Here is a 26817-nt window from a genome sequence, read left to right on the forward strand (position 1 = left end):
TATTTGATATTAATTCTATATATACTGCAGTGAAAATATTATAAAAACATAGACTGGAAGGACATATATGATAATTGTTCTGAAGAGGACAGTAAAGAAATAACATAGAAGAGGGGAATAAAGCACATTTCTGCTTTAGCTGTAGAGTCGATTCTTTTATCTCTAAATATCTAAAGGAAAAGCTATTCAGCCAGACTTATCTTCTTCCCACCTTCAGTGACTTAAAACGCACCTTTTGCTAAATCTTCTTCTTCTTTTTTGTTAGCCACAGTGCCAGGATCCTTGGCTACTAGAGCTGGGCTTGCTTTCGCTTGTTCTGCAGCCTAACACACAAAAAGAATACAGCATTTAAAGGCTGTTTTCAAATTCTATTACCCATCCATACCTAGTGTAAGAATCTGCAAGACCCCTCTCATCAATCTACTATTGATTTCTGAAGAACATCATCCAAACTGGAGGAGGGTATACGCTGAAAGGGTGGAGAAAAAGTCAGAATTAAGGAAAACGGACTGAAAGCAACTGGACCACTATAGTGACAGACCAACCACTCTCCCCCGACATGTGTGCAACTGGATTAAACTAAAAACAGCATGGAAGTCAGGAAAGAACGATTAGAAAAATTCTAAAGCCAGAGAAGGGGTTGGAAGCAGGAGTTAAACTATTCAACACTTATTTCCTTCCAGATCTAAGGTTAGAGTGCTAGCTTTAGGAACACAAATTTATATACAACAACATAAATGTTCATAAAATCCTATTTTATAAACCAAAATACAAGTAGCTAATTTTGGCCATAGATTACTGCTTATATTAAACATATTTTACAAATAAGGCAATGAGAAGTAAGTGAACATACAAACTAATTCACATGTTTGGAATTATAAGGTTCTAAGCCTTCTGTACTCCGTGCCCTCTTAGTTTTTGCATGCACTCAATGCAGATCAGCATCTAGCTTATTTTGCCAGTCTCATTTTAACTATTCTATATACTGGCGCTTTTTTCTACACCTGTGACACAGGTCCTATGTTCTCCTTCCTCTGGTTCATTTGTTCTATTCACATTTTCCCCCACTGAGCTTCAAATTACCAGTCACTAAACAGCTAAAATATCACTTTCTCAAAGAAACACTCCTAAACCCCTCAATTAAAGCATTTTCTCCTCTGTGACAAGTACTATGAAATGGGTGGTTAGAAACGCAAGTTGTGGAGCCAGGCAAACAGGGGTTCAAATCCCACATCAACCACTTAGCTGAATGACACTGGGTACATTAAACTCTTTGTGCCTCAAGTTCCTCAGGAATAAAATAAGGATAATATAATATCTGTACCTCGTGGGCACCTCACATCCTATCTAGATAATTAGATTCAAACATCGCAGCTCCCCAAATCAGGTACAATCAGGGTTTAAAACAAAAGGTATAACATTACTTTTAAAGCTTTATAATGTATATAGAGTTATTAATATGATGAATATAAAACAAAGAATACAGAGGTGAACTGTAAATGGACCTATACAGTTACAAAGTATCTATATTTTATAGCAAAGGATACACACAATATTAATCTGAAGTAAATTGTGGGAAGTTACAAATGTATATTGTAATTCCCAGAGCAGCAACCAATTAAGAAAAATAGAATTCTAAGATACATTCAAGGGGTGGTGGAGTGACTCAAGCAGTAGCGCACCTGCCTAACAAGTGTGAGGCCCTGAGTTCAAACCTAAGCATCACCAAAACAAAAAATTAGGTAAGATACATTCAAATTATCACATATACAGCACCTACAACAGCAGCTGGCATCAACATATGGAAGATATAATGACTTTTTTGTGTCTCTGAAGGAATATCTCAGTTGAGAAAGATGAGTAGAAATATGGTACATTCTACATTACTAAATTGCACAACATTCCTTTCTATCATGAGAGTTCTTAGAGTAGCAATGATACTGGATTATTAACTAGTCAAATACAGTAGTGGTGTTGCCCTTACTTCTACTGCTACATCAAAAGTAACAGTTCACAGAACTACATCAGCATGGGGGTGAATTTTCTTAATGTTTTTACATTATTTTCATCTGCCCTTGAGTGATACACTTATAAAAATGTTTATATTTTTAGGGGCTTTTGTTAAATATACCCTGAAAAAACTCTAGTCTGTTGAAAATGTAATAATTACTTAAGTAATTAAGTGGGTTTAAAATCCAGGAGTTCTGCAGTTGAACCTAGATGATTTCTTTTCACTAATCATGTTTTATTTTGTTTAGGTTTTGGTGGGACTGGGTTTGAACTCAGGGCTTCAAGTTTGCAAAACAGGCACTCTAACGCTTAAACCACACCTCCAATCCATTTTGCCCCGGTTATTGTGGAGATGGGGTGTGGTGAATAATTTGCTCAGACGGCCTCAAACCTCGATGCTCCCGATCTCAGCCTCCCAAATAGCAAGGATTATAGGCATAAGCCACTGGCACCTGGCCTAATCATGTTCTCTACACATATGGTTTCCAACGGCAAGCTTTTTAGAAATTACTAAAAGAAAATCACCATTCCAGCTATTTCATTTTATATGCAGTTTATATATTTCTTGTAGCTGAAAGACAAGTAAAATAAAATTAGCTTTTGCATATCTTACAGTATCTAGATCAAAAGAAAAGTGTTAACTTTACCACTGGTATTTTCTGTCCTAAATATTTTGAACAAGAGAATAACCTAACTTTGCTAACAACCAAGAAACAAATGCTGGAAAGTGGTTATCTGCCTGGAAAAAACTGAGACTAGATCCATACCTACTACCCTGCAGTAGTATCAACTCAGAATGGATCAAGGACCTTAATATGAGATCCAAACCTCTGAAGTTAGTACAGGAAAGAGCAGGGAATACTCTGGAAGCAATAGGTATAGGCAAGGACTTCCTCAATAGAACCCCAGCAGCTCAGCAACTAAGAAAAAGGATAGACAAATGGGACTACATAAAACTAAAAAGCTTCTGCACAACAAAAGAAATGGTCTCTAAGCTGAAGAGACCACCCACAGAGCGGGAGAAAATATTTGTCAGCTACAGATCAGACAAAGGACTGATAACCAGAATATACAGGGAACTCAAAAAACTAAAGTCTCCCAAAATCAATGAACCAATAAAGAAATGGGCAACTGAACTAAACAACTTTTTCAGAAGAAGAAATTCAAATGGCCAAAAAACACATGAAAAAATGCTCACCATCTCTGGCCACAAAGGAAATACAAATCAAAACCACACTAAGATTCCACCTCACCCATTAGAATACAACAGGTGCTGGAGAGGATGTGGGGAAAAAGGAACCCTTGTACACTGTTGGTGTGAATGCAAGCTAGTGTAACCCCTCTGGAAAACAATATGGAGGCTTCTTAAAAAACTAAACATCGATCTGCCATATGACCCAGTAATCCCACTCCTAGGGATATAACCAAAGGAATGCAACTCAGGTTACTCCAGAGGCACCTGCACACCCATGTTTATTGCAGCGCTATTCACAATAGACAAGCTATGGAGACAGCCAAGATGCCCCACTACTGAGGAATGGATTAAGAAAATGTAGTATTTATACACAATGGAATCTTACTCAGCCATGAAGAAGAATGAAATCTTATCATTCGCAAGTAAATGGATGCAACTTGAGAACATCATCCTGAGTGAGGTTAGCCAGGCTCAGAAGACCAAAAATTGTACATTCTCTCTCATATGTGGACTTTAGATCTAGGGTAAATGCAGCAACGTTGTTGGACTTGGGTCACATGCTAAGTGGAGAGCACATATGTGAGGAATGGGGATAGGTAGGAAACCTGAAACTTGAAAGTGTTTGATGTCCCTACTGCAGAGGAACTAATACAGTAACCTTAAAGAGACAGAGGTCACTATGGGAAGGTGACTGGTAAGTAGTGAAGACGTCAGATAGAGATGAATCAATTCGGGTTGTAATACACTTGTGCATGGAAGCAATGCTAGGAATCTCTCTGTATAGCTATCCTTATCTCAACTAGTAAAAACGCTATGTCTTTCTTATTATTACTTATGTCTTATCATCAACAAAATTGGAGAAAAGGGCAGAACAGGTTCTGCCTGGAAGCGAGGGGGGTGAGGGGAGAGGGAGGGGGCAGGGGGCAGGGGGGAGGAATGGCCCAAACATGTATGTACATATGAATATATGACTAAAGGGAAAAAAAGAAAGAAATGCGTCTGCCAGAGTTCACTATTCTTCTTGTCCTTTGAAGTCTAGTCTGAACAGACACATATCCACTAAATTCTAAATCAAAAGGTATGCAGGATTGGGTTGTGGAGAGAATACTAGACTCTGTTCTAGTTTTAGCTCTGAGGACTACTAGCTATGGCTCTAGGAAAGTCACGTCACCATTCTGAGTCTCAATTTCCTCAACTGTAAAATAAAGGAATTAGATTAGAGAACAGGATGCCTAAAGTTGTTTCCACAACTATCTAAGATTCTTGATTAACCAAGTAAGGCTACACGTCAAACAGAACACTGCTTCTTCCTTCTCTTATGAGTGCAAGTCCATTTGTGGAGTGAAATGTGGGTTTTGGTTACACTGAAAGCTATACTATACAACAGTGCTTCTCAAACTTCATTGTACACAAAGAATCATCTGAGGATTTTATTAAATGGAAATAATGACTCATTGGGTGTGGAGTAGCACTCGAGAGGCTGTATTCCTTACAATCATCAAGGTAATACCGATGATGGTGGTAACCACATTTCGAGTAACAAGTTCTAGAATAGAAAATGTAATTCTACAAAGTATCCACACTTTTTGGTTTCTGCAATCTACCCTTGGATAAATAAATGTTGTTTCTTTTGTCAAGTAATTTATAATTATCTTGGCTTACTCTGCATAAAATTATCCTTTAATTATAGATTCTCAAAATTATTCTTAATAAAAGCCAGCTAGCAATTATGAATGAATATTTCTCAAAGACATAATATATCATTGTAAAACTAATCATAAACTGATTTTCTTAAAGTAAGAGGAAAATGTCATTTGCTGACTTCTCTTTGACAAGCCCTTCACTAATCAAGAGCACACAGATAAAATGGAAATGCCTTGGGAAGAAAATCTAGAGAGATATGTATGAAAGTAGATAATCTATATGGCTCCTTCGAGTGGTCAAAAGAGAGTGTGTGTGTTCCATTCATGGATTCATACCACTCACTGTAATTTTGTTCTGATTCATCCAGTGGGGAAAAATACTAAACTATATTACCACACATTTTAAGTTGGGCACCTTAAAGGATGGTTACCTAGAGAATGGATATAAAAGATACACCTTGATTTTTTTTCCTATATGACATAAATCAGAGATTGATCCCATTACACAATTGTGTGTAAGACAGGAAAGTTAACCCTTTCAATCAATCACATTTGTTGAGGGAAAGGAAGAGAACTTATGCACTGGTCAGCTCTTATTAAGGAAAAGGCTGCTGTGTGTGCATCTTTCTGTATTTCATTCCTTATACCTCCCCATCTTTAATACAGATGTTCATAAAGTTCTTATCAAAAGAACCAAGAAATTCATCCCTAAATTGTAAAGATATACTGATTTTTGAGCTATCATTCTCTGCATATAAAATTACAGAATTATGAACATTTAATAAGATTAACAGCTATAACTGATATAGTTAAGCAATTTGGTATATTAAAAGTACATAAAAATTTAAGGATTATTAGACAACTTAATTCGTAAAGGAGAAGTAGTGGGAAAATAAAGTTGGTGCACATTAATATTCCACATTGACATTTTTGGCACCCTTGACCACAAGACTATTAACAAAATTCCTCTGAAGTAGTAAAAACAGCCTAGAAATGAAGAAAAAAAAGAGAACACTTCAAATAAACATAGCTATTGTAGAAAAGCAAATTATCATAAGCAGTTTTTAAAATACCTGAGAGCCAATAGCTGGGAATGTAACTCCTTGTTCCTTAAGGTTCTTAATCATTGCAGATATTAGACTAAGCTGTGGATCATTCTTAAATTCATCTGTCCATTCGACCATAAGAGCCTTTAATTTTTCACATACTTTAGGATGACCCTAAGAAATAGGGAAAAAATTAATGAAGTACCAATTTCCTGGTTAATGATTTAATTCAAATACTTTAAATAGAGAAATTACAAAGTGTTATATCTCTTTTTCAATACAAATTGCCCCTGGTTGTAGAATATACATGTGAAAATAAGAAAATATAGTTAGGTACAAGAAATAAATATATGTTATTTTCACACTGTGAAAAAACAAGGGTAAGGTATATGATATATCTCACTCCAAGACTGAAACATTAAATATGTAGTAATTTATTCTGGAAATCAGAAAGAAAGAACTTTTCAGGGTATTTTGCAGCTAAACATGCTTTTTGTCAGGAAAAGCCGTTTATTTTGTTTTGCTTTTTGCAGGCCAAGAGAAAAGTTCCAAGGTGAGAAGGACTGGCACAGTTCCTTTATTCTTAATTCCTGACTTTTAATGTTCACAACTGTGTGCTTTTCCCCTGATGCTAATTATCTGAGCCCTGGACAGGCTAATTGTCCTGGAAACTTCAAATAATATCTCTCCCTTAAGTATAAAAGTAAGACATAAATTGTACAACATTTAGAAAACAAAGTCCTCTTTCCTATATGTCTTTGTGTTCCAAAGCAGTTGTTTATCACTGTGTAAGTTTGTATAGCACATCTTCAATTAAATTACAGAAAACATGATAACAGAATCTCTTTATTAACAATTGTACCTTTTGATGGACATTCAGGACATTAAAAGACAGTATTTATTAATTAGTAGAAAAAAATATAATTGAATAAAGCAGAAGAGAAAGGGCATCATTACATAAACATGCTTAAAAAAGTATAGAATTTTAAGTTCTTATATTTCTGCACTGCATTTTTCTACTCATACCTGAAACTACTCATTTTTCAAAAAAAATTAAGCATTTCCCATTTTAATACTGAAATATTTCCTTGATAATACCAAACATTTTTTTAAGTCAGAAACAATTACCTTTACAATCTGAAAATTTCTACTAGGAAAACTCATATATTACCTACTAAATTTTTTAAAGTCCCTTGAATTGTGGGGTTGAAATTTTTATCCTACATGCAATTAAGTAGGCAGCTGTAGGTTCCCCCATTCCCCTGCTTTAGAAGCACACAGCGCCTCAACCACTGTATGGTGGCCTGGCCAGCTGTATGTTTTCACCTACAGACTTGAACCCAAGAAAAGCCCTTAAACATTCCCAGGCATTGATAAAGTTGTTCAAGTTGTTGTCTGAAACACTAAAAGATCAAGTACTAAAGGATCTATATGTTGGTAAACATGTAGAAACCTGCCCTGACCCAGAGGCAAATTCCTTAAACCATGATTTAAACTCCATAGCCTGATGCCCTCGTTATAGACATACCTGGGTAGAACATCTCTTTTCTCACTGTCCACCATGAAGACCTTCCAGCCTCTAAATGTAAGTTTCACTAACAAATGCTTTGGCCTGATCATCCTGGCATTTAGTCCTTCTTTCATTGGAACTACAACTGGCCTATCTTGGGATGTTATGGGGCAGTCCCTGGCAGGAAATCCCCTGCTAATACTTTTGGAGCAACTCCAGTGACAGGTCTGACCACACTAAGAGCAGTACTATTAAAATCCTATGATGGCCAGGTAGTGACCTTATTCACATAAGATGAAAATTCAAAAGTGCCTTACATTTTGTCAGTCTTTTCTGAAGGGTTCTATGTTAGAATAGTATGCATTTACAAAAACTTTGCATTAAAATACACTGATATTAATTTAGTTATATAGAGAAACATACATATTAAAGAAATGATAGGAAAAAGTTAAATATACTTTAATATGGCTTGAAAAAATCAATTCTCAAAGTTATGTGAATTTGTTGTCTCTGCAGCAAAACATAGTATTTACTTAAATAATACATGGCCTAAAAAGGGTTAAAAAAAAACCCACAAGTAGAATAGTCCTTTGTGATTTAAAATGAAAAGAAAGAAGACTGCCTTAATGAATTTCCGGAAATAACATTCCTTACCTTATTTAATACGTTGCTTACTTCACTTGCAAAATCTCTTGAACATACTTCTAAATGAAAAATTTTGCCACAGTTTGATACACATGCTCCTAGAAGCTAATAGCATAAAATCAGAAGTTAAAAGGGCACAATTTCTTTTGGGGGGGGAGGGAAAGTATGGCTTAACATGAAAATACTTACAGTCAGAGCTTGCATGGCAACATGGGGGTCTTTATGGTTCACCCTCCTCATAATAGATCGAAGACAGTCTTTAGGTCTAGAACAGGAGAAATTTAATAATTAATGGTGTAATGTAGTGTTTTCTCCTCTAGTTTTTGTAGTCAATACACTACTATTTAAAAAAAAGGAGAATAAGGTATAGCAGTTTAATTTTTACTGACATGTTTGAAAAACTGTAAACTAGTTCCTTTTGATTTTTCAAACAATATTAACAAGCAACCATAGATTAGGCCTTTCAGTCTAATTCTACATGAAAACATTTAGCAAATAAAATGGTAGGCCAAGACTTCCACTTCCAGTCATGACAGAATTAATGCAACCAGATTTATATACTTGTTGCAAAAATTACAAAGCTGGAAAAATATGTTTAAAGTATATACTGAGAGCTGTGTCTCATGGCTTTGGTAGTGACAAGCAGCTCCCTCTGAGCCAAAGTGGTGTCTGCACCTCCCCCAGGAGACTGCTGTTGGCCAGCCCTGGATCTACAGTAAACAAGTGCAAGGGAAGGAATGGCAGTGAGGGGAAAATGTAGACATCTCCAGAAGTGCAACAGGACTTCTGGACTGTGCTATTCCAGCAACTGAAAAGGACATTGCAGCCCATTATCAAGAAGCTTTTTTACAGTGGTGCAAGAGTGCAGTTAAAATCTTCCTGTTGAGGAATGAGTTCAAATGGGGAGTTTGACAAAAAGTAAAACCGCACCCATGACCTTTCGTAGTTATTACACATAACACCAAACATTACATCTACTTTACTGAGGCCGAGAGGCCATTCTTCTGTTTAAATCTGGATAAAAGCTTGGTCTGTGCCACACACCCAGGGATCTGTTAAAAAAAGGATCACAGCCTACATTCCCAATATCAGACACTAAAATCATTTGCTATGTTAATGGAACACCTTTCTATGTGCTTTGTACAGAAATTCACTATACTAATTATGATTATTAAAACAACTGGCAAAATACTTTTGGTTTCGGTTTTTGCAGTACAGGGAATGAACTCAAACCTGTGTACGCTAAGCACCCACTCTCCCACTGAGCTACATTTGTACTTATTTTCTATTCCATACTTCTCTGCCCTATGTTTTTTTTTTTCCTCTCAATCCATTCCTTAAAAAATCTGTTACAAATTGTGAATTAAAAATAAAATACATGCCGAGATAGCTGTCTGGTGACATTAGGCCACAGGCAATATTGAAGATAATTCCAAGAAGAAAAATAAATAAGTTAAAAAGAAAAAAGAAAGAAAGAAGTTACAGATTTGCCTCAATTTTGTGTAGAGATACTCTTCCATATTAGTGCATACTTTCTACCTAAACAAAGCTTCTGGATTATAGTGAAAGGAAGGTGATCCCAAGAGGAATAGAATGATCTCACTGCAGAGCAGAAAGAAATCAGAATTCAGGAAGCCTGTGATGTTAGATTTTGTAGCACAGAATAGAAGGTGCCACAAGGAGGAGAGGGTTAGTTATCTGCATAGGGATTGTGAGAGTGGATGAAAATCACCTAGTAAAGCACACTTTTGGGTACATATGTGAGAGAAATTCAAGAGAGGATTAGCAAGGAGGGAAGACCCTCCTTGAAAGTGGTAGCACCATCCGTAGGCTGGGGGCTTGGATAGAATAAAAAGCATAAACGGAGAAAGGCAGCTAGTGTGGGCACTCTCTCTTACTGCTTTTCTGGTTGTCAGGTTGTAGGTTATTTGGCTCTACCACACACTCCCCACAGGATGGACTAAAACCTCTGAAACCGTAAGCCAAAATAAACTTCCCCTTCCTTAAATTACTTTTCTTTTCAGGTATTTTCCCACACTGATGGGAAGTCTAACACACATGGAAAATTGGTGCCAGAGATGGGCTTGTTGCGATGGCTATTCTCGACCTTGTGGTTCAGAAGCCTTTGGAATGATTTCTGGGAGGAACTTGCAAGTTTGGAGACTCAGGTTAGAGAAGCCCTACAATGCTGTAAGCAGACCCTAAAGGCAATTTAGGTAGACACTCAGAAGACCAGAACCCTGACAGGAATGTGGATAGTAAAACTACTCATGAAGGTTCAGAACAAGGATTCTAGTGGGAATTGAACCAGAGGCACCTGTGTTACATTCTGGCAAAGAATCTGTCCACATTGTGCCCATATCCTGAGACTTTGTGGAATGCTGAACTTAAAAGTAATTAACTAATTTATCTGGCGCTGGAGATTTCAAAGTAGTCCACCACCCACCATTCAGGCTGTGGCATGGTCATTGGTAGCTGGCTTTAGTTAAGTTTACAGTGAGAACTGTGAGCAAAATAGCACAGTATAAAAGTTTGAAAAACTTGCAGTTTGCACAGAAAAGACGCAAGAATAAAGTAAGAGCCAAGGAAAGTGTCTGCAGAAGAGATTAGCACCATCAGTACTCTGCATCAGGGCAACAGGAAAGATGACTTGAGGACATTCCAAGAATTTGCCAGACTCCACCCATCAGAGGCTCAAGGACAGAGGTTTCCACTCATTTGAAAGACTATGCTTTGAGAAGAGAGCTCTGGGACATACTGTTCACACAGAGTAGCCTAGGGAAGTATTTCCCATCAGTTATCCAGGCACACAGATGCCACTGGAGCCATGGTCCAAAGGAGCCCAGATACTATTAGAGCTGGTGGCAGACACTGGCACTGCTGACCTAATGCTATTTTTGCAGGCATACAGAATGTAAGAGTTATGGTCTCATGGAAGTTTCCACAGAGATTTCAAAGGAAGACCTGGGAGGCCAGGCAATGTGGGGCAGGGTCTGTATCCCTGCAGGCAGCCTCTGAGTGTGGCATTGGAAGTTGAGAGAAGCTAAAGAAACAATGGAGACCTTGGTAAGTTAGAAATGCAAACAAGGGAGAATATCTTCCAAGGAAAACCAGAGGCAAGGAGTGCAGCCAACCCAAGAGCAAGGCCTGGCCAGAACATAGGAATGGGGTTGCCTTAGCCCTTGGGAGTTCATATCACCACATAACAGCACCACATGCCCTGGTAGCTAGATATGGACCTATGGGATTTAATGTTTGCCTTACTGGGTTTTGAACTTGCTTTGATCTCATCCCTCCTTTCTATGTCCCCATTCTTCCCTTTTGAAATTTATGTTTAATCTATGCCATTGTATATTGAGAGCATGTGATTTCTTTTTGATTTTATAAAGGCTCACAGACAAGAGCTTGTCTTGAGAGGAGACTTTGGACTCAAACTTTTGGATAATATTGAAACTGTTAAAACTACTGGGAATTTTAAAGACAGACTGAATGCACTTTGCATTATGAGATGGACATGAGCCTTTTTGAGGCCAGTAATGTTACGGTTTAAGGAGACGTGTTTGAGTGTCAAGTTGACAAGGGGTGGAATTAAATGATTAATCTTGTCAACCTGACTGCATTGAGAAGTACCTAGGAGATTAGTAAAACTAATCTTGGATAAATCTGAGAGGCTGTTTCCACCCTGAATACAGGCAGCACCATCCTATAGGCCGAGGGCCTGAATGGAATAAAAGAAGAAAAAGGAGAAAGCCAGCTAGCATAGGCATTCTCCCTGCTTCCTGGCTACCATAATGCAAAATCTCTGTTCTACTGCACCCTTTCTGCCATGATGTACTGAAATTTCTGAAACCATTTATTTAGTCAAAATAAATTTACCCTCCTCAAGTTTATTTTCTCAGGTATTTTCTCGAAGCAACAGAAAATCTGACCGACACAGGGATTCATTTAGGTTTGTTGTGAAAATGTCATATGTGACAAAGTCTATAAGGCTATGGTAAAAAGTGAGAGCTATATGCCAAAGAATTCCCAAAGCTCATAGAGCTGTCGGAGCTCATGCCAAAGTGAAGAGTCCTTGATAAATACCCATGCGTACTCCATAGGGTTTAGACAATAACAATGGTACTGAACTATGCCCAAATCACCTAACAACTGAAAACTAAGCTACAGAACAGCCACGGTAATAACTTCCAGAAGAATAAATCCAACACTCTTCAATAGGAATACAACACAGCATGGTACCCAACAATACAGAATTCAAAACCCAAACATTTAATAAAAAAAGTTATTAGAAATGACATGAAATAGGGAACTGTGACACAATAACTAGAAGGAAACTGAAACTGAAGTAACATTGTGGAAGCAGCAATTAAGGACTTATGTAAGTATGTTTAAGTATGTATAAAAAATTATACATAAGGAAAGAAATGGTATATAAAAAGAACTACATAAAACTCTAAAGATGAAAATATCAAAATGAAAGATTACAGAATTAATCAGGTAAATTTGAAAGATCAGTAAATCTGAAAACATGCTGAAAGTATCGAAGTACAGAGGAAAAAAAGCACTAAAAAGTGGTAAAAGTGGGCCATTGCAAATTATTTTAAGAAAACTAGTAAAAAAGATCAAAGCTATAAAAAGAATTGATTTCAAAAAGACAAATGGAAGTAAAGGGAAAAAATCAAAAGAAAGATACAAATAATCTGAAAAATGGCAGATTACAATTTTAATCTAACCATATTAATAAACTACTTCAGAGGTTTTTAGAACAAGGTACGCTACCACATATAAAGACGGAGATTACATAATAATAAAAGTATTAATTCTTAATTCCTCCAAGAAGGCTTGACATTTCTAAATGCATATATACATAAGTAACAAACTATCTTCAAAATACACAAAGAAAACACTGATAGAGCTGAAAAGAAAAAAAGACAAATCTATTGGAAATTTCAATATAGCCTTCATAATAATTTGATAATACTAGACTATATGGATATGAATGGACTACAGATGTGAGATATGGAATATGGATATGAACATCTGAAACACACTATCATACAACTTGACCTTACACATTTTTTCAAGTGCATGGAAAATTCACAAAATAGACACATTTTAAGCTATAAGATGCTGATAAATTTAAAAAGACTACAGTCATACAAAGTCCATTCTTTGACCACATCAGAACTAAATTTCAAATTAATATCAAAATCATAGCAGGAAAATTCCCAAATGTTTAGAAATTAAACAAGATATACCTCAATAATACTTACATCAAATGAAATTACAAAACCATAATTTCACTTAAGGATATAAAAATAAAATCACACCTAGTACCTTGTGTAAGAATGTTCATAGTGGTTCTAGACATAAGAGCTAAAAACGAAATACAACCCAAATGTATACCAAGAAATGATTGGAGAGATATATATATTCTTTTCAAGTAAATATGGAACACTAAACAGAATGAACAATGTGAGGTTATCAAACAAATCTCTATATAGATTTCAAAGGAAAAAATCATAGGAAGCATGTTCTTCAATCAGAACATAATGAAATTAGAATCAGTAAAATAAGGAAATTTGAGAAATTAAAGTGTGCAAAAAATTAAACAACATATTCCTAAATAGTCAATGGATTAAAGAAAAAAAAATTCACAAAGGAAATTAGAAAATACACTGAGATGAATGAAAATGCAAACATAACAAAACAAAACTTATGGGATACAGTAAAGAAGTGCTTATATGAAAATTTACACCTGTTAAGCACCAAATGTTAGAAAAAAGATCCCAATACTACCTCAAACCTATCAGTATGCCTACTGTTAAAAAAATGAAAATGTAACGTATAAGGATGTGAAGAAATTGGAACACTTGTTCACTATTGGTAGGAATGTAAAATGGTAGAGGCAATGTGGGAAACAATGCGTAAGGAACCTTAAATTGCCATGTAATCCAACAATTCTACTTCTGCACATATGTATATATATATATATATATATATATATATATATATATGGAGAGAGAAGTAGAATTATATACATATATATAATTATATATTACTTAATATACCAAAGAACAGAGAATGTGGTCTTGAAGAGATATATATACATCTATGTTCATTAGCTATGTTACTTGTGATAGCTCAAACATGGAAGTAACCCAAGTATTCACTGAAGAATGTATAAACAAAATAAGGCATATGCATAAATATATTGATAATCTTAAAAAATAAATTTCATAATATGCTACAACTTGGGTGAAGCCTGAAGGCAATTAAAATAAGCCAGTCACAAAAAGACAAATACTCTAAGATGCTGCTGTTAAACAAGGCTTTTATAGTAGTTAAAATCTTAGTGGAATGGTAGTTGTCAGGAACTGTGGGGTGTAGGGGAATGGGGAGTTAGTGTTCAATGTGTATAGAATTTCAATTATACAAGAGGAAAAGAATTTTAAAGATAGATGTTAACAGTTACACAATATTATGAATGTATTTAGTAGCACTGAATTATATACTGAATAATGTAAATTATTCAGTAAAGTTTATGTTTTATGTTTTGCCAAAACAAAAAACATTGCAGGCTGACACCTAAAAAACTAGCTAGCATTTGTTGCCCTTAACGCAGAGAAACTAAAGCAGATACCTTAAAGCAACTGAGGCCAATAGGAAAAGGGGACCAGGAACTAGAGAAAAGGTTAGATCAAAAAGAATTAACCTAGAAGGTAACACCCACACACAGGAAATCAATGTGAGTCAATGCCCTGTATAGCTATCCTTATCTCAACCAGCAAAACCCCTTGTTCCTTCCTATTATTGCTTATACTCTCTCTACAACAAAATTAGAGATAAGGGCAAAATAGTTTCTGCTGGGTATTGAGGGGGGGAGCGGGAGGGGGTGGAGTGGGTGGTAAGGGAGGGGGTGGGGGCAGGGGGGAGAAATGAACCAAGCCTTGTAGGCACATATGAATAATAAAAGAAAAATGAAAAAAAAATGAATAATAAAAGAAAAATGACAAAAAAAAAAAGATAAAATATTAAAAAAAAAAAAAAAAAAAGAAAAAAGATCCCAATACTACCTCAAACCTATCAGTATGCCTACTGTTAAAAAAATGAAAATGTAACGTATAAGGATGTGAAGAAATTGGAACACTTGTTCACTATTGGTAGGAATGTAAAATGGTAGAGGCAATGTGGGAAACAATGCGTAAGGAACCTTAAATTGCCATGTAATCCAACAATTCTACTTCTGCACATATGTGTATATATATATATATATATATATATATATATATATGGAGAGAGAAGTAGAATTATATACATATATATAATTATATATTACTTAATATACCAAAGAACAGAGAATGTGGTCTTGAAGAGATATATATACATCTATGTTCATTAGCTATGTTACTTGTGATAGCTCAAACATGGAAGTAACCCAAGTATTCACTGAAGAATGTATAAACAAAATAAGGCATATGCATAAATATATTGATAATCTTAAAAAATAAATTTCATAATATGCTACAACTTGGGTGAAGCCTGAAGGCAATTAAAATAAGCCAGTCACAAAAAGACAAATACTCTAAGATGCTGCTGTTAAACAAGGCTTTTATAGTAGTTAAAATCTTAGTGGAATGGTAGTTGTCAGGAACTGTGGGGTGTAGGGGAATGGGGAGTTAGTGTTCAATGCGTATAGAATTTCAATTATACAAGAGGAAAAGAATTTTAAAGATAGATGTTAACAGTTACACAATATTATGAATGTATTTAGTAGCACTGAATTATATACTGAATAATGTAAATTATTCAGTAAAGTTTATGTTTTATGTTTTGCCAAAACAAAAAACATTGCAGGCTGGAGGTGTGGCTCAAGTGGTAGATCACCTGCCTAGCAAGCCCTAAGTTCAAACCCCAGTACCACCAAAAAAACAAAATCCTTTATCTCAAAAACCACTGCAAAAAAGAAATTTCAAACCAATAACCTAAACTTCTACCTTAAGAAACTGGAAAAAGAGCAAATTAAACCAAAACAAGCAGAGGGAAGGAACTAGTGAAGATTGAAGAGGAGAAAAATGAAATAGACTATGGAAAATAATAGAAAAACAAATTCACTGAAACCAAAGACTGTGCTTTTTTTTATTTAAAAAAAAAAAAAGCAAACAAAAATCCTTTAGTTGCAAGACCCTGACTCCAAAAAAAACCCCAAACTGAACAAAAGCCTCATTAAAATTTTTTTTAAAAGCCTGACTACTGGAACTAACTCAAAAAGAAAGAGAAAATATGAATAGACCTGTGTAACAAGTAAAAAGTCTGAATTAACAATCAAGAAAACTTCCCATCAAAGAAAATTCTGACTAGATTGCTTCACTGGTGAATTCTACCAAAACTTGAAAAATTAATATCAATTCCTCACAAAAGAAAAAAAAATACTTAAATATCATCAACACTAAAAACTTTTGTGCATCAAAGAATGCTGTCACTAATGAAAAGTCAACCCACAGACTCTGAAAATCTTATTTATGATGAGATTAACACCTAGAACATATGAACTTCTCAAATAATCCAAGTCAAAAATGGACAAATGACTTGAATAGACATTTCTTCAAAGAAGAATATGCAAGTGGCCAATAGACAACAAATCAAAATCAAACTGAAACGCCACTTCATACCCATTGGGATGGTTATTTTTAAAAATGGAAATACACACCAAGTTTGGCAAGCAAACTTGCCAATGAATATTGCTTTCATAAAATTTAGTTCATATAACTATAATAAAACCATGACAGGGAAAATGTACAAGAAGTGTTGTAAGGAACAGAGGATATGAAGAAAGAGACTGAAGATAAAGACAAAGTATTCTGTAAAAATATACATTAAGTAAAATCTGCATGTGTATTTAGAAGGACCTACAAAGGATTCCAAAGCCTACCTTTGTAAAGGGTGAGCAAATGCCTATCTCTGCCAAAAAGCTTCTCAATAATCCCAGCATGGTATTTAAAAACAAACTTTGTAAGACATACCTTCTCTTTTTCTTCTCTTGAGATGGGAAAACAAACTGATGGGGACCAGGACAGGTACAAATATAGGAAAGAGAATAATCTCTCATCATTCCCAGTTTCCTATTCCAAAATATGTGTTTCTCTCATCATTATTTGACAAAAGTCCATAAACACAAACTGTTCTGTCATAAAATATCACAGAACACAATATTTCCTGGGTTGAGTTTCCAATGTTAGGGTGTAAGGCCAAAATTGCCATTGAGTACCAGCTGAAGAAGTTAGCTTGCATATAAGGTCATGTCATATAGGAAATGTTCCAGATTTCCGAGTTTATGAATTTGGGGATATCTGCATAGACTTTACTGGTTGAGTATTTCTACTCCAAGAATCTGAAACATGAAACATTCCAAACTCTGAAACTTTGAGTGCCAACAGGATGTTCAAAAGTTTTGGATTTTGGATTAGACACGCTCAAAATAACCAGAGCAGAACAGACTGGAGGTGTGGCTCAAGTGATAGAGCACCCATTTTGCAAAAATGAAGCCCTGAGTTCAAATCCCAGTCCCACCAAAAAAAAGTACTTTTTTCACAAAAAAAAACCAAAAACCTTTAAAATCCACTAAAGGACACAAACAAAAAGATATGCTATGTTCCCAAGAAGACTTAAAAAGATACAAATTTTGTCAATTTAAAACTAAGTCAATTTAAAAACAGCTTCGCTTTTAAGCTGGTCAAGTCAGCTCTATAAAGTTCACCTGGGGGGAATAGGGACGAGTTAGAATATGCAGAAAAACTCCAGAAAAAAATGAGAAACATTAGTCTTACCAAATATTAAAACATATTATAAAGCTTTAATACTTAAAACCATAACTAACAACACATGAACAGACACATACCAATGGGACAAAAGAGAAAGTTCAACAATAGATTCAAATATATTTAGGAATACAGTACATAATACATGATGGCAGTATTTCACATCAGAAGGAAGTAAGATGAGACTACATGAGTCAATAAAAGTCTTCTAAAAATTAGGGCCTGTAACTCAAGGAAATGAATAAAGCCAAAAACAAAAAAAGAAACGAAAGAGGTCTGTTTATCTATCTAATGCTGCTCTTGCAACACTAATCTCTAAAGTGATTAGAGATTATTTCCCTTATAAAATCACGCAATATTCCAGTAACTTCCAGTTGAAGGTCAGAAACAGTCATTGTCCAGTCCTGGACAAGACAATACAAACCCAAGGAAAACATTTTTAATAAGGTCCCAAAGACTTATGTTTACATTTTTCACAAATTACCAGTAATGACTATCATTTTATCCTTCATTCTGTTTAAATAAACCAAAAACACTACTGAAATATAAAAAGCCAAGTAAATAGTATGTTTTCCACCTTCAGTAAACTCTAGCAAAAACAATGAGCACACAAAATAAGAGCATAGCTTCAGCCAGACATCAATTACACAACTTTAATTTTAATTTATTGTGGACAATCAATACCTATCCCCCATCTATTTTTACATATGAGAATACAAACAATCAAAACTAGCAGAGAAAAGCTGTTTATTGTACAAAGACATATGAAAGAAAACTGTTCCCCATTTAAAAGCTCTCTTGTTTCCTAAACAAACTGAGACCATCCAGCTCATCACAGGACCTAACTGGCATTCTTCATTACTTACTCATACACTGGAACAGCATACTAAAAATCATGTGAATATCTTGAGAGGGCTAAAGTATTTTTTCAGAGTGTTTTCTAAAAGTTTTAAATTCTGCATAATCAAACAGGATTTAAAAAACAAAAACATATAGCCTATGTGTAGCAAATAGGGATTACATCTACTCAGTTTTCTGAGATTAATATATTCCTAAAAGTTAAGTAGTTTTTATCTAATAATTATTGAATATAAGTGTGTCCAATGATCTTTACGTCACTAACCAAAACTGATGTTAAATTAGAAAATGGTTTCTGAATTTGTCCAATACTAACAAACAATAAATGAAATACATTTCTAAAATTAACAGGATATGTCGAAGAATTAAATAACAAATTCAAAATAGTATATATGAATGGGGGGAATCCACATTTGTATAAAGAAACAATGGAAAGATACAAAAGAAAAAGCTGTTACTTATAAGAAGTGGGGGGATGGGAAATTAGGTTGGAAGTCAGATTCATCAATTTTGATCTTCAGGTAGGTAAGTGTGGGAGTGCACGCCAGTTATGTTAGCACATGAGAGGCTGAGGCAGAGTTTGAGGCTAGTCTGAGCTATATAGCAAGACCCTGTCTCAAAAATAAAACTTAACCAAAAATTCATCTTTCTAAATTGTTCTAATTTTTGAACCATGTGAATAAATACCTATTTTAAAAAGTATTACATACTTTATGTAAGCATATATAAATTAACAAATGTAAATATGTGTGTGTGTGTGTGTGTGTGTGTGTGTGTGTGTGTGTAATTTAAAGAACTTTTAAGATTTCTTTTCTTTTTTTTTTTTTTAAAGAATTAAGGAGAATTTTTCACATCATTAGGAGCTATGTTTCTGGGTCACAATTCTAACCAAATGAAATTTCACAATACTTAATCTTTTCTTTCCTCTTTAAATCTAAGAATATTTTTCAAACTACCACAATTCTAAGACAAATGGTTTCATAAAAGACTAGGGGTAGGAGGGAAAAAAGTCTTAAAATAATATAAATTATTTCATTTTATTTAGACTTTAATTCTACTACTATACATTTATAGTTTAAATCATTTTAATTGAAAAAAATGCAAAATTACTAAAAGAGAAATGCTTTTTCTAAGATCCATCTACCAACCCTGAATCTGTTCTCTTAAATACATCCACATATTTTATAAAACTTCAGGCTAACATCAAATGTCAATAAATCTAGATTCTTTAAAATCTAGACTGTTGCCTAATATATAATCATCTTGTAGACTACATCCCAAAACACAACCTCTCTCTTCTGCTACTTCAAACAACCCAATCTGAATGTGTGTCAGGAGGACTCATGTCCTCTTCTCCCCTCACCAAAATTACATGTCTCAATCTTCTTTATGGTACATCAGGCACCACATCTCACTGACAATATGTAATACATATGCAGTACTATTCTGTATTCTTACACCACCATCAGCAACCATCTCAAAACATATTTATTTAGTTCCTAAGTAACATAAACCAGATCTCCATAAGTTTTCCGAATACACTAATTAGAAGATGATTTAAAAGATTAAAAGCAGGGCTATGGCCATGGCTCAAGTGGTAGAGTACTTGCTTAGCAAGCATGAGGCCCTGAGTTCAAACCCTAGTATTGCCAAAAAAGAAAAACTATTGTTAAGTGCTTAGAAGGAGGAGGAAATGAGTTCTTCAGAGGACACAGGGTCCCTGTGAGATGAAAAGGTTCTGGAGGGAGGCACTGGTAAGGCCTGCACAACAGTGGGAATGTACCCAGTGCCACTGATCTGCTCACTTCAAAATGGCTAAAAGGCAAGTTCAATTTTGTATAACTTAATTTTATATATATATTGTACCACAATAAAAATAAGTTCATAACAAGTGACATATTAGGAATGCCACCACAAATAACCTACTTTATTGCTCACAGGAAAAGAACCTTAATAATTTTCTATTAAAGAGTTGATCTGTGAATATATAAACCAAATCTGTAATCTTATCTATTGGGCTTCTGGCACAGTGTCTAGGGCTCAAGATAACTTTGGAGGCACACAAAAATTTTTAAGTTCTTTTAAAATAAGAAAAAATGAACTTTACATCAAAGAAAATGTTTTAATACAGTAAGTATAATTTTCTTTAATACACTGCAATTATAAAATATCTTTTTTTTTTAATTAGAAAGGAGCCCATGAAAGCAAAAGTGCCTACTGTTCAGGAAAGCCACAATGTGGCCTTTATGCTTGTAAAGTTCTACAATGAGAGTATCAAGTTACACCAAGAAAGCAGAAACACAACTGGATATGTATGCAAAACAGTGTTTTTAAACAGAAATCACACAGATAAGAAATTACTGAGGGCTTGACATTTTTAAAAACTTTCCCCAGTACCACCCAAGAAAATAAAAACAATGAAATAAAATTTTATCAAATAAAATACACAGAGACAGATCAAACTATACAACTTTAATCAAAAGCAGGTATTTATGTATCAAGTACTGATAAAAACACCCTGTAGATTAACTACTGTTTAACAACTTCCTATGAAGAGGATACTATTTTTATGAGGTAAACTAGAAAAGGCCCACAAAGGCAAGTTACTTGTCCAATGTTGACAAAGCTAAGTGTTGAACTCAGTATCATTCTAGAGTCCATACTCTCAACCACTGAGCTATCAGTTTTTTTCCTCTGCACAACAAAAATTTATGGACTGCTCATTCTACAAATCTAAGTTTATTCCATAAATTACTAAAATATAGGACCAAGCACAAATAAGAATGAAGACTTTCTTTTCATTTGCTTTTGGTGTTGGAGATTGAATCCAGGGAATCATGGCATGCTAAGTATACACTCTATCACTAAGCTACATCCCCAGCCTGAAGAATGTTTTTGACAACAGTGTTTTGAGAATTCATAGTACTATTGTCATTAAAGAGGATAAAGAAAGGCTTTGTGTGAGAAATGATCTAACCTACATCTGGTAAGATTTAAGACACAGAGATGCAAGATGAGAAAGGAAAATATTCCACGCAGAACTAATAAAAGAACCAAAATCATTAGACCAAAACAGCATTGGCAGCTCAAGTAATTGTACTGAAATGAATGTCAGATAGGAAAGAAGTAAAAGGAAAATAAAAGACCAAAAAGACTAGAGAGTTTAAACTTAACTTGCTACAGAAGGCAGGGAGTAACATGAACAGAGCTGTTATACGTTGCTGCTGTAAGAATTAGAAAAAAAGAGATGGCTATGGAAAGAAGTATCAGGTTACTCTACCATTCCCAAGGTAAGGAATGTCTCAAGCAAAACGGGTCAAATGAAAATGAAACTACTAACACAGTAGTTATCAAACTTCAACTAAATTAATGAACTGGGTCAGAAAGAAATATGGTTTAATACACTAAAATGTAAAATACCAAGGAAACAGGGTCATACTTGGGACAATCTTTGGAAACTTGGTGAGGGAGTACACTGAAGGTCTACAGGACTAGAATGAAGAGGTGGTAAGGCCCTGCCTGATTAGCCAGGCTCAAGAATTAGAGAGACTTTATAACATCAACATTTTGAGAGAGATTATGGAAGTGGAGTAGTAGAATTGAGTAACAAAATGTGGAGGTGACTTTGACATTTTAAGTACAAAGAAAGAATAACATCATTAACAGAAAGAAGCAACAAAGGAGGGAAAACAGGTTTACAGCAATTTCACCCATATAAAGACACCTGGAAGTTGTAAGATTTCAAAAGAAAAAGTATTAAAAAGGAAAAATGGATCAGGAAAGTTTAAGGAACATCTGTAAGAGCCAAAGAAGGATTGCCAACTAGAGAATCAAGCGCAATTTAATAGTGCTTCCTAAGTTTTTTCACATGAAAGTACACAAATGAGACAAAACTATTTGTGTGGCATAGTGTGGTAAATAAGACTGCCAAAGGTTGACTGTTATTAGCCCAGGAGTTGAAGAATCATTCTTGTGCACATCAGTAAATCCACTCTGAACTGTAATGTATGCCAAAAAGGTTAAGACTTTATCTCCCTTATCTCAATCTCTTTCAGCAGTCATTGATCCATCCAGTAGAATGTTGCAGATATGACTAAGAAAAGCACTCAGACCTAAGAAATGACTAGTGACTCTCTAGTCTGTGGAAAAAGCTATACTTCAGAAGGTAAACAATGGAAGACAATCATTGATAAGTTATTACCTTTTTACTAGGCATGTCACTCTCAGTGGTTAAAAGGGATAACCTAAATGGGAATGATTCTTCAAATCTTTCTAGTAAAAAATGCTCTTTTCAAACTACGTAGTAACATGTTACCTCTTAATCCTTCTCTCTGTGTTTAGGAAAAGGATGGATTAAAAACCCTCTTGAAACTTTGAACACTTACCCAGTACGAGACTGGCCGACCTTATCGCAAATATCCAAGATGAGGCCCCAGTCCTCAGCGGTATTCATCTCACTGGTTGCTTTCTCTGCAGATATAAAAGTAATTACAGAAATATTATTGTAAAAATCCTTATGTAATCATATGATAAAGTCTTAACATCAAAACCAAACAGTTGCTAGTACTCTGGTTAATAAGATTTTCATGTCCATCTTTAAAAGGGGAAGTGAACTGAGGGCTGGTGGCTCACACCTGTAATCTGAGCTACTTGAGAGGCTTAAATTGGGAAGATCAAGGTTCAAAGCCAGACTGGGCAAATAGTTCGTGAGACTCCATTTCCAAAATACCCAGAGCAAAATGGACTGCAGGTGTGGCTCAAGAGTTCAGTGGCTGCTTTGCAAAATGAAGCCCTGAATTCAAAACCCAGTCCTACCAAAATATATATAAATAAATAGAAAATAAATAAAAAGGGAAAGTGCACCCTTATTATGTCACAAAATTTTTCCCCAGTCACACTTCAGTTGCTTTTTATTTAGCATCAACTATCAGCCACTGATTTTTCTTTATTTAAAAAAGTTATATTCAGGTCTATCTCCACCTGCAAACAGAGCAAAATAAGAAAAAAAAATTCTTAGCTTTACTTGCCAATGAAGGGGCTTGGCACAAATCTCTATCAAAATGTTTCAAGTAAATTATTTTGCAGTTTTATTGATTTGATTTTTTGAGAATGGAGCAGGGAGACTGCAGGAATAAAGAAAGTCAAGCTTTGACTGAGTGTTTCTCCACAAATAAAAACTTGACATATTAAAAGCATTAACAGAGGCATGACAGATTGAGCACAATCATCTAACTCAGCTCCCTAGCTCCCTCCCTCAATTTAAAAAAAAGGGTTTTTAAACACACAAGAACCAGTTAAACATGTGAAACTCTTAATAGCAACTGCATCCCAAAACCTTTGTAAAAATATATGTATATATACTATATATATTAATGTACATAGAAGACCCAAGCAAGGAAGATCAAAATAGGAGTTAAGAAAAAGCTTAAGAACAAGCCTGTTTTATACCACTGAATTCTCAGAAGGTTCAAAAACTTTTAGCAGAAAGAAAGTATGGCAGTGAAAATGAAGAAAGGACTTAAAAGTTAGAAGGAATGAATAAAGGATGTTTGACATGTAGGTAGGTCACCACTTCTCAACTGCAGCGAAAAGGTGAAGCTTTGTTTTCTGCAGGTCAAGCAAAGCTTTTATGGACTAGTAGATGCTAGGCACAGAAGAGACAAAGCACAAAAAATAAAGGAAGTACTACTAGTTTCCAACCCACGTGAAAGGGGCTTAGAAGTCATGACTCCATCTTAACAAAAAGCTGAGCAAACTGAAAAATTAAAACTCTTTTTGGATCCTTCAGGAAAGGGAGCTTTCAGGACAAATTGCTGATTCAAAAATTAAAGACAGAGAACTGCAACTTACAACAAGCAGAAATCTCCACAGGGACCAAACCAGGGCTGGAAAACCTAAAGTAATTATCAAACTGCTGGAGGCTCAGTGAGAACATTGTGAGAGTTAAAACTCCAGGGGACAAATACAGAGAAAGGAAACCTCACACCTTTGAGTTTCAACTCCAGAAATTATAATGGGTTTTCATAGTCAATATAAAAGGAAAAGGAACCATTCTGAAACATCCCAGAGAACTTCACTCTTCTTAATAAGGCCTGCTGCTAAAAGAAACTATTTTACTAATGTCTAATCGAACAACCCACTCTAGTTAGTCTATCTCACCTAAGTGGGAAAACACAGAGAAACATTCATGACTTCACAGTCCAGAAACACAGGCTCAGGCTCTAGAGCTGGAGGTGTGTCTCAAATGGTAGCACACCTGCCCAGCAAATGCAAGGCCCTGAGTGCACAACCCAGTACTGCCAAAAAAACAAAACAAAACAAACAAACAAACAAAAACACTGAGACCTAGCTAGCAGGACATGGAAGTACACACATATAGTCCTAGTCCTCACAATTGGGAAAATGAAGTTTTGAAGCCAGCTGAGGCTACACTGAAAGACCCTGACTCAAAAAAAAAACCTAAAAAGACCAAGACTTAATCATTGGATCATAGGACTATGATCCAATGACACCTTACTACCACCTTATCGAGTCCTATTTAAAGGCCACTAAGATGTGGAATGGGTTCCTCTTCTCTAGTACAGCATCTATGGGTATTAATGAAAACTTACAAATCATACTAAAAACAAAACCAGACTGAAAAGGCAAAGCAAATTTCAGAACTAGACAGATACATGGCAGGATGTCAGAAGTATCAGACCAGAATATCTTAAACTATGATTAATATATGCTAAGGGCTCTGATGTAAGAAATAGACAAATGCAAGAACAGACAATGCAAGCAGGGACATCAAAATTCTAAGAAAAAATCAAAAAGGAATACTACAAATCAAAAACTACAAAAATGAAATCGAGAATGTCTTTGATGGATTCATTAGTACAATGGACATAACAAAAGAAAGAACCTTTGAGTTTGAAGATGTATCAACAGAAACTCCCAACACTGAAAATAAATAGAGAGAGAGAGAAAGAGAGAGAGAGAGAGAGAGAATTTCAAGAACTGTGGAAAAAATACAAAAGGTATAATATGCGTCTTGGGAACACCAGGAGAAAAAAAGAAAAACAGAAGAAATACTTCAAGTAATAATGTCTGAAGTTTTCCCAAAATTAGTGTCAGACACAAATACAGATCCTGGAGGCTCTGAGAATAGCAAACAGAATAAATACCAAGAAAGCTAGCACAGTTATATTATATTCGAATTGCAGAAATTCAAAGATTAAGAAAAAATCTTGAAAATCTAATAGATAAATTTACTCAAACTAATAGCATACTAGATTGTTGCTATTAGTTTGAATAAGTTTATCTACTACTAATTCTATGCCCATAAATTTAATAACCTGGATGAAATGGACTGCTTCTTTTAAAGACATAATCTGCCTAAACTCATAGAAGATCAGACAATCTAAGTAGACCTATCATCCATTAAAGGAATTGAACCAATAAAATTAATACCAGATGGGCTCACCAGTGAATTCTACAAATATCTAAGGAAAAAATTATGCCAATTCTCTACAATCTTTTACAGAAGACAAAAGCAAAGGAAATACCTCCCAACCACTCACCATTAACTTAATAGGGCCACCATTAACTTAATCCCTAAGATAGCGAACAAAATATTACAAGAAAACTATAAATGCCTTTCATGAGCATAAATGCAAAATTTCTCAACAAAATATTAGCAAATCAAAAGAACTAGGCTGGGCAAGGAAGCTCAGATCTATAATCCTAGCTATTGAGGAGGAAATCAGGATTGTGATTCAAAGGCAGTCCAGGCAAACAGGTTAGCAAGACCCCTCTGTAGGAAGATCATGGTCCAGGCTGACGCAGACAAAAAAAACCCTCAAGACACTACTGGAAAATAATGAAAGCAAAAAAAAAAAAAAAACTATAAAAGATTAAGGAAAAGATGAACGAGTGAAACAAAAAAAAAAACAACGGAAAAAAGCAATGTAGAAGAAACAGAATATACATGGTGGAAAGACAAAAGCTATATACAAGAAGATAACAAAGTCTTGACTAGAGCACAGCTCAAAATATCAGATATGGTGAAAAATAACATCACCAAGATCCTCAATAACTGACTTGATTTTTT

General features: G+C 35.0%; 1 protein-coding gene across 3 annotated transcripts in view; it reads right to left on the reverse strand.

The window, feature by feature from the left end:
* Stam (signal transducing adaptor molecule) overlaps nucleotides 1-26817 on the reverse strand; it is a 68533-nt gene that overhangs the window by 32680 nt on the left and 9036 nt on the right. For 2 of the 3 annotated variants that reach the window (XM_020180978.2, XM_074056582.1), the window contains exons 2-6: nucleotides 23111-23195; nucleotides 8239-8314; nucleotides 8059-8154; nucleotides 5922-6068; nucleotides 233-323 (exon numbers count right to left, since the gene is read on the reverse strand). In XM_020180978.2, the coding sequence (XP_020036567.1) occupies nucleotides 233-323; nucleotides 5922-6068; nucleotides 8059-8154; nucleotides 8239-8314; nucleotides 23111-23195 (495 nt within the window). The remainder of the gene's footprint in view (nucleotides 1-232; nucleotides 324-5921; nucleotides 6069-8058; nucleotides 8155-8238; nucleotides 8315-23110; nucleotides 23196-26817) is intronic. The other variant, XM_020180979.2, reaches the window with a different exon arrangement.

This window comes from Castor canadensis, chromosome 15, assembly GCF_047511655.1.
Source record: "Castor canadensis chromosome 15, mCasCan1.hap1v2, whole genome shotgun sequence".
Classification (NCBI taxonomy): domain Eukaryota; kingdom Metazoa; phylum Chordata; class Mammalia; order Rodentia; family Castoridae; genus Castor; species Castor canadensis.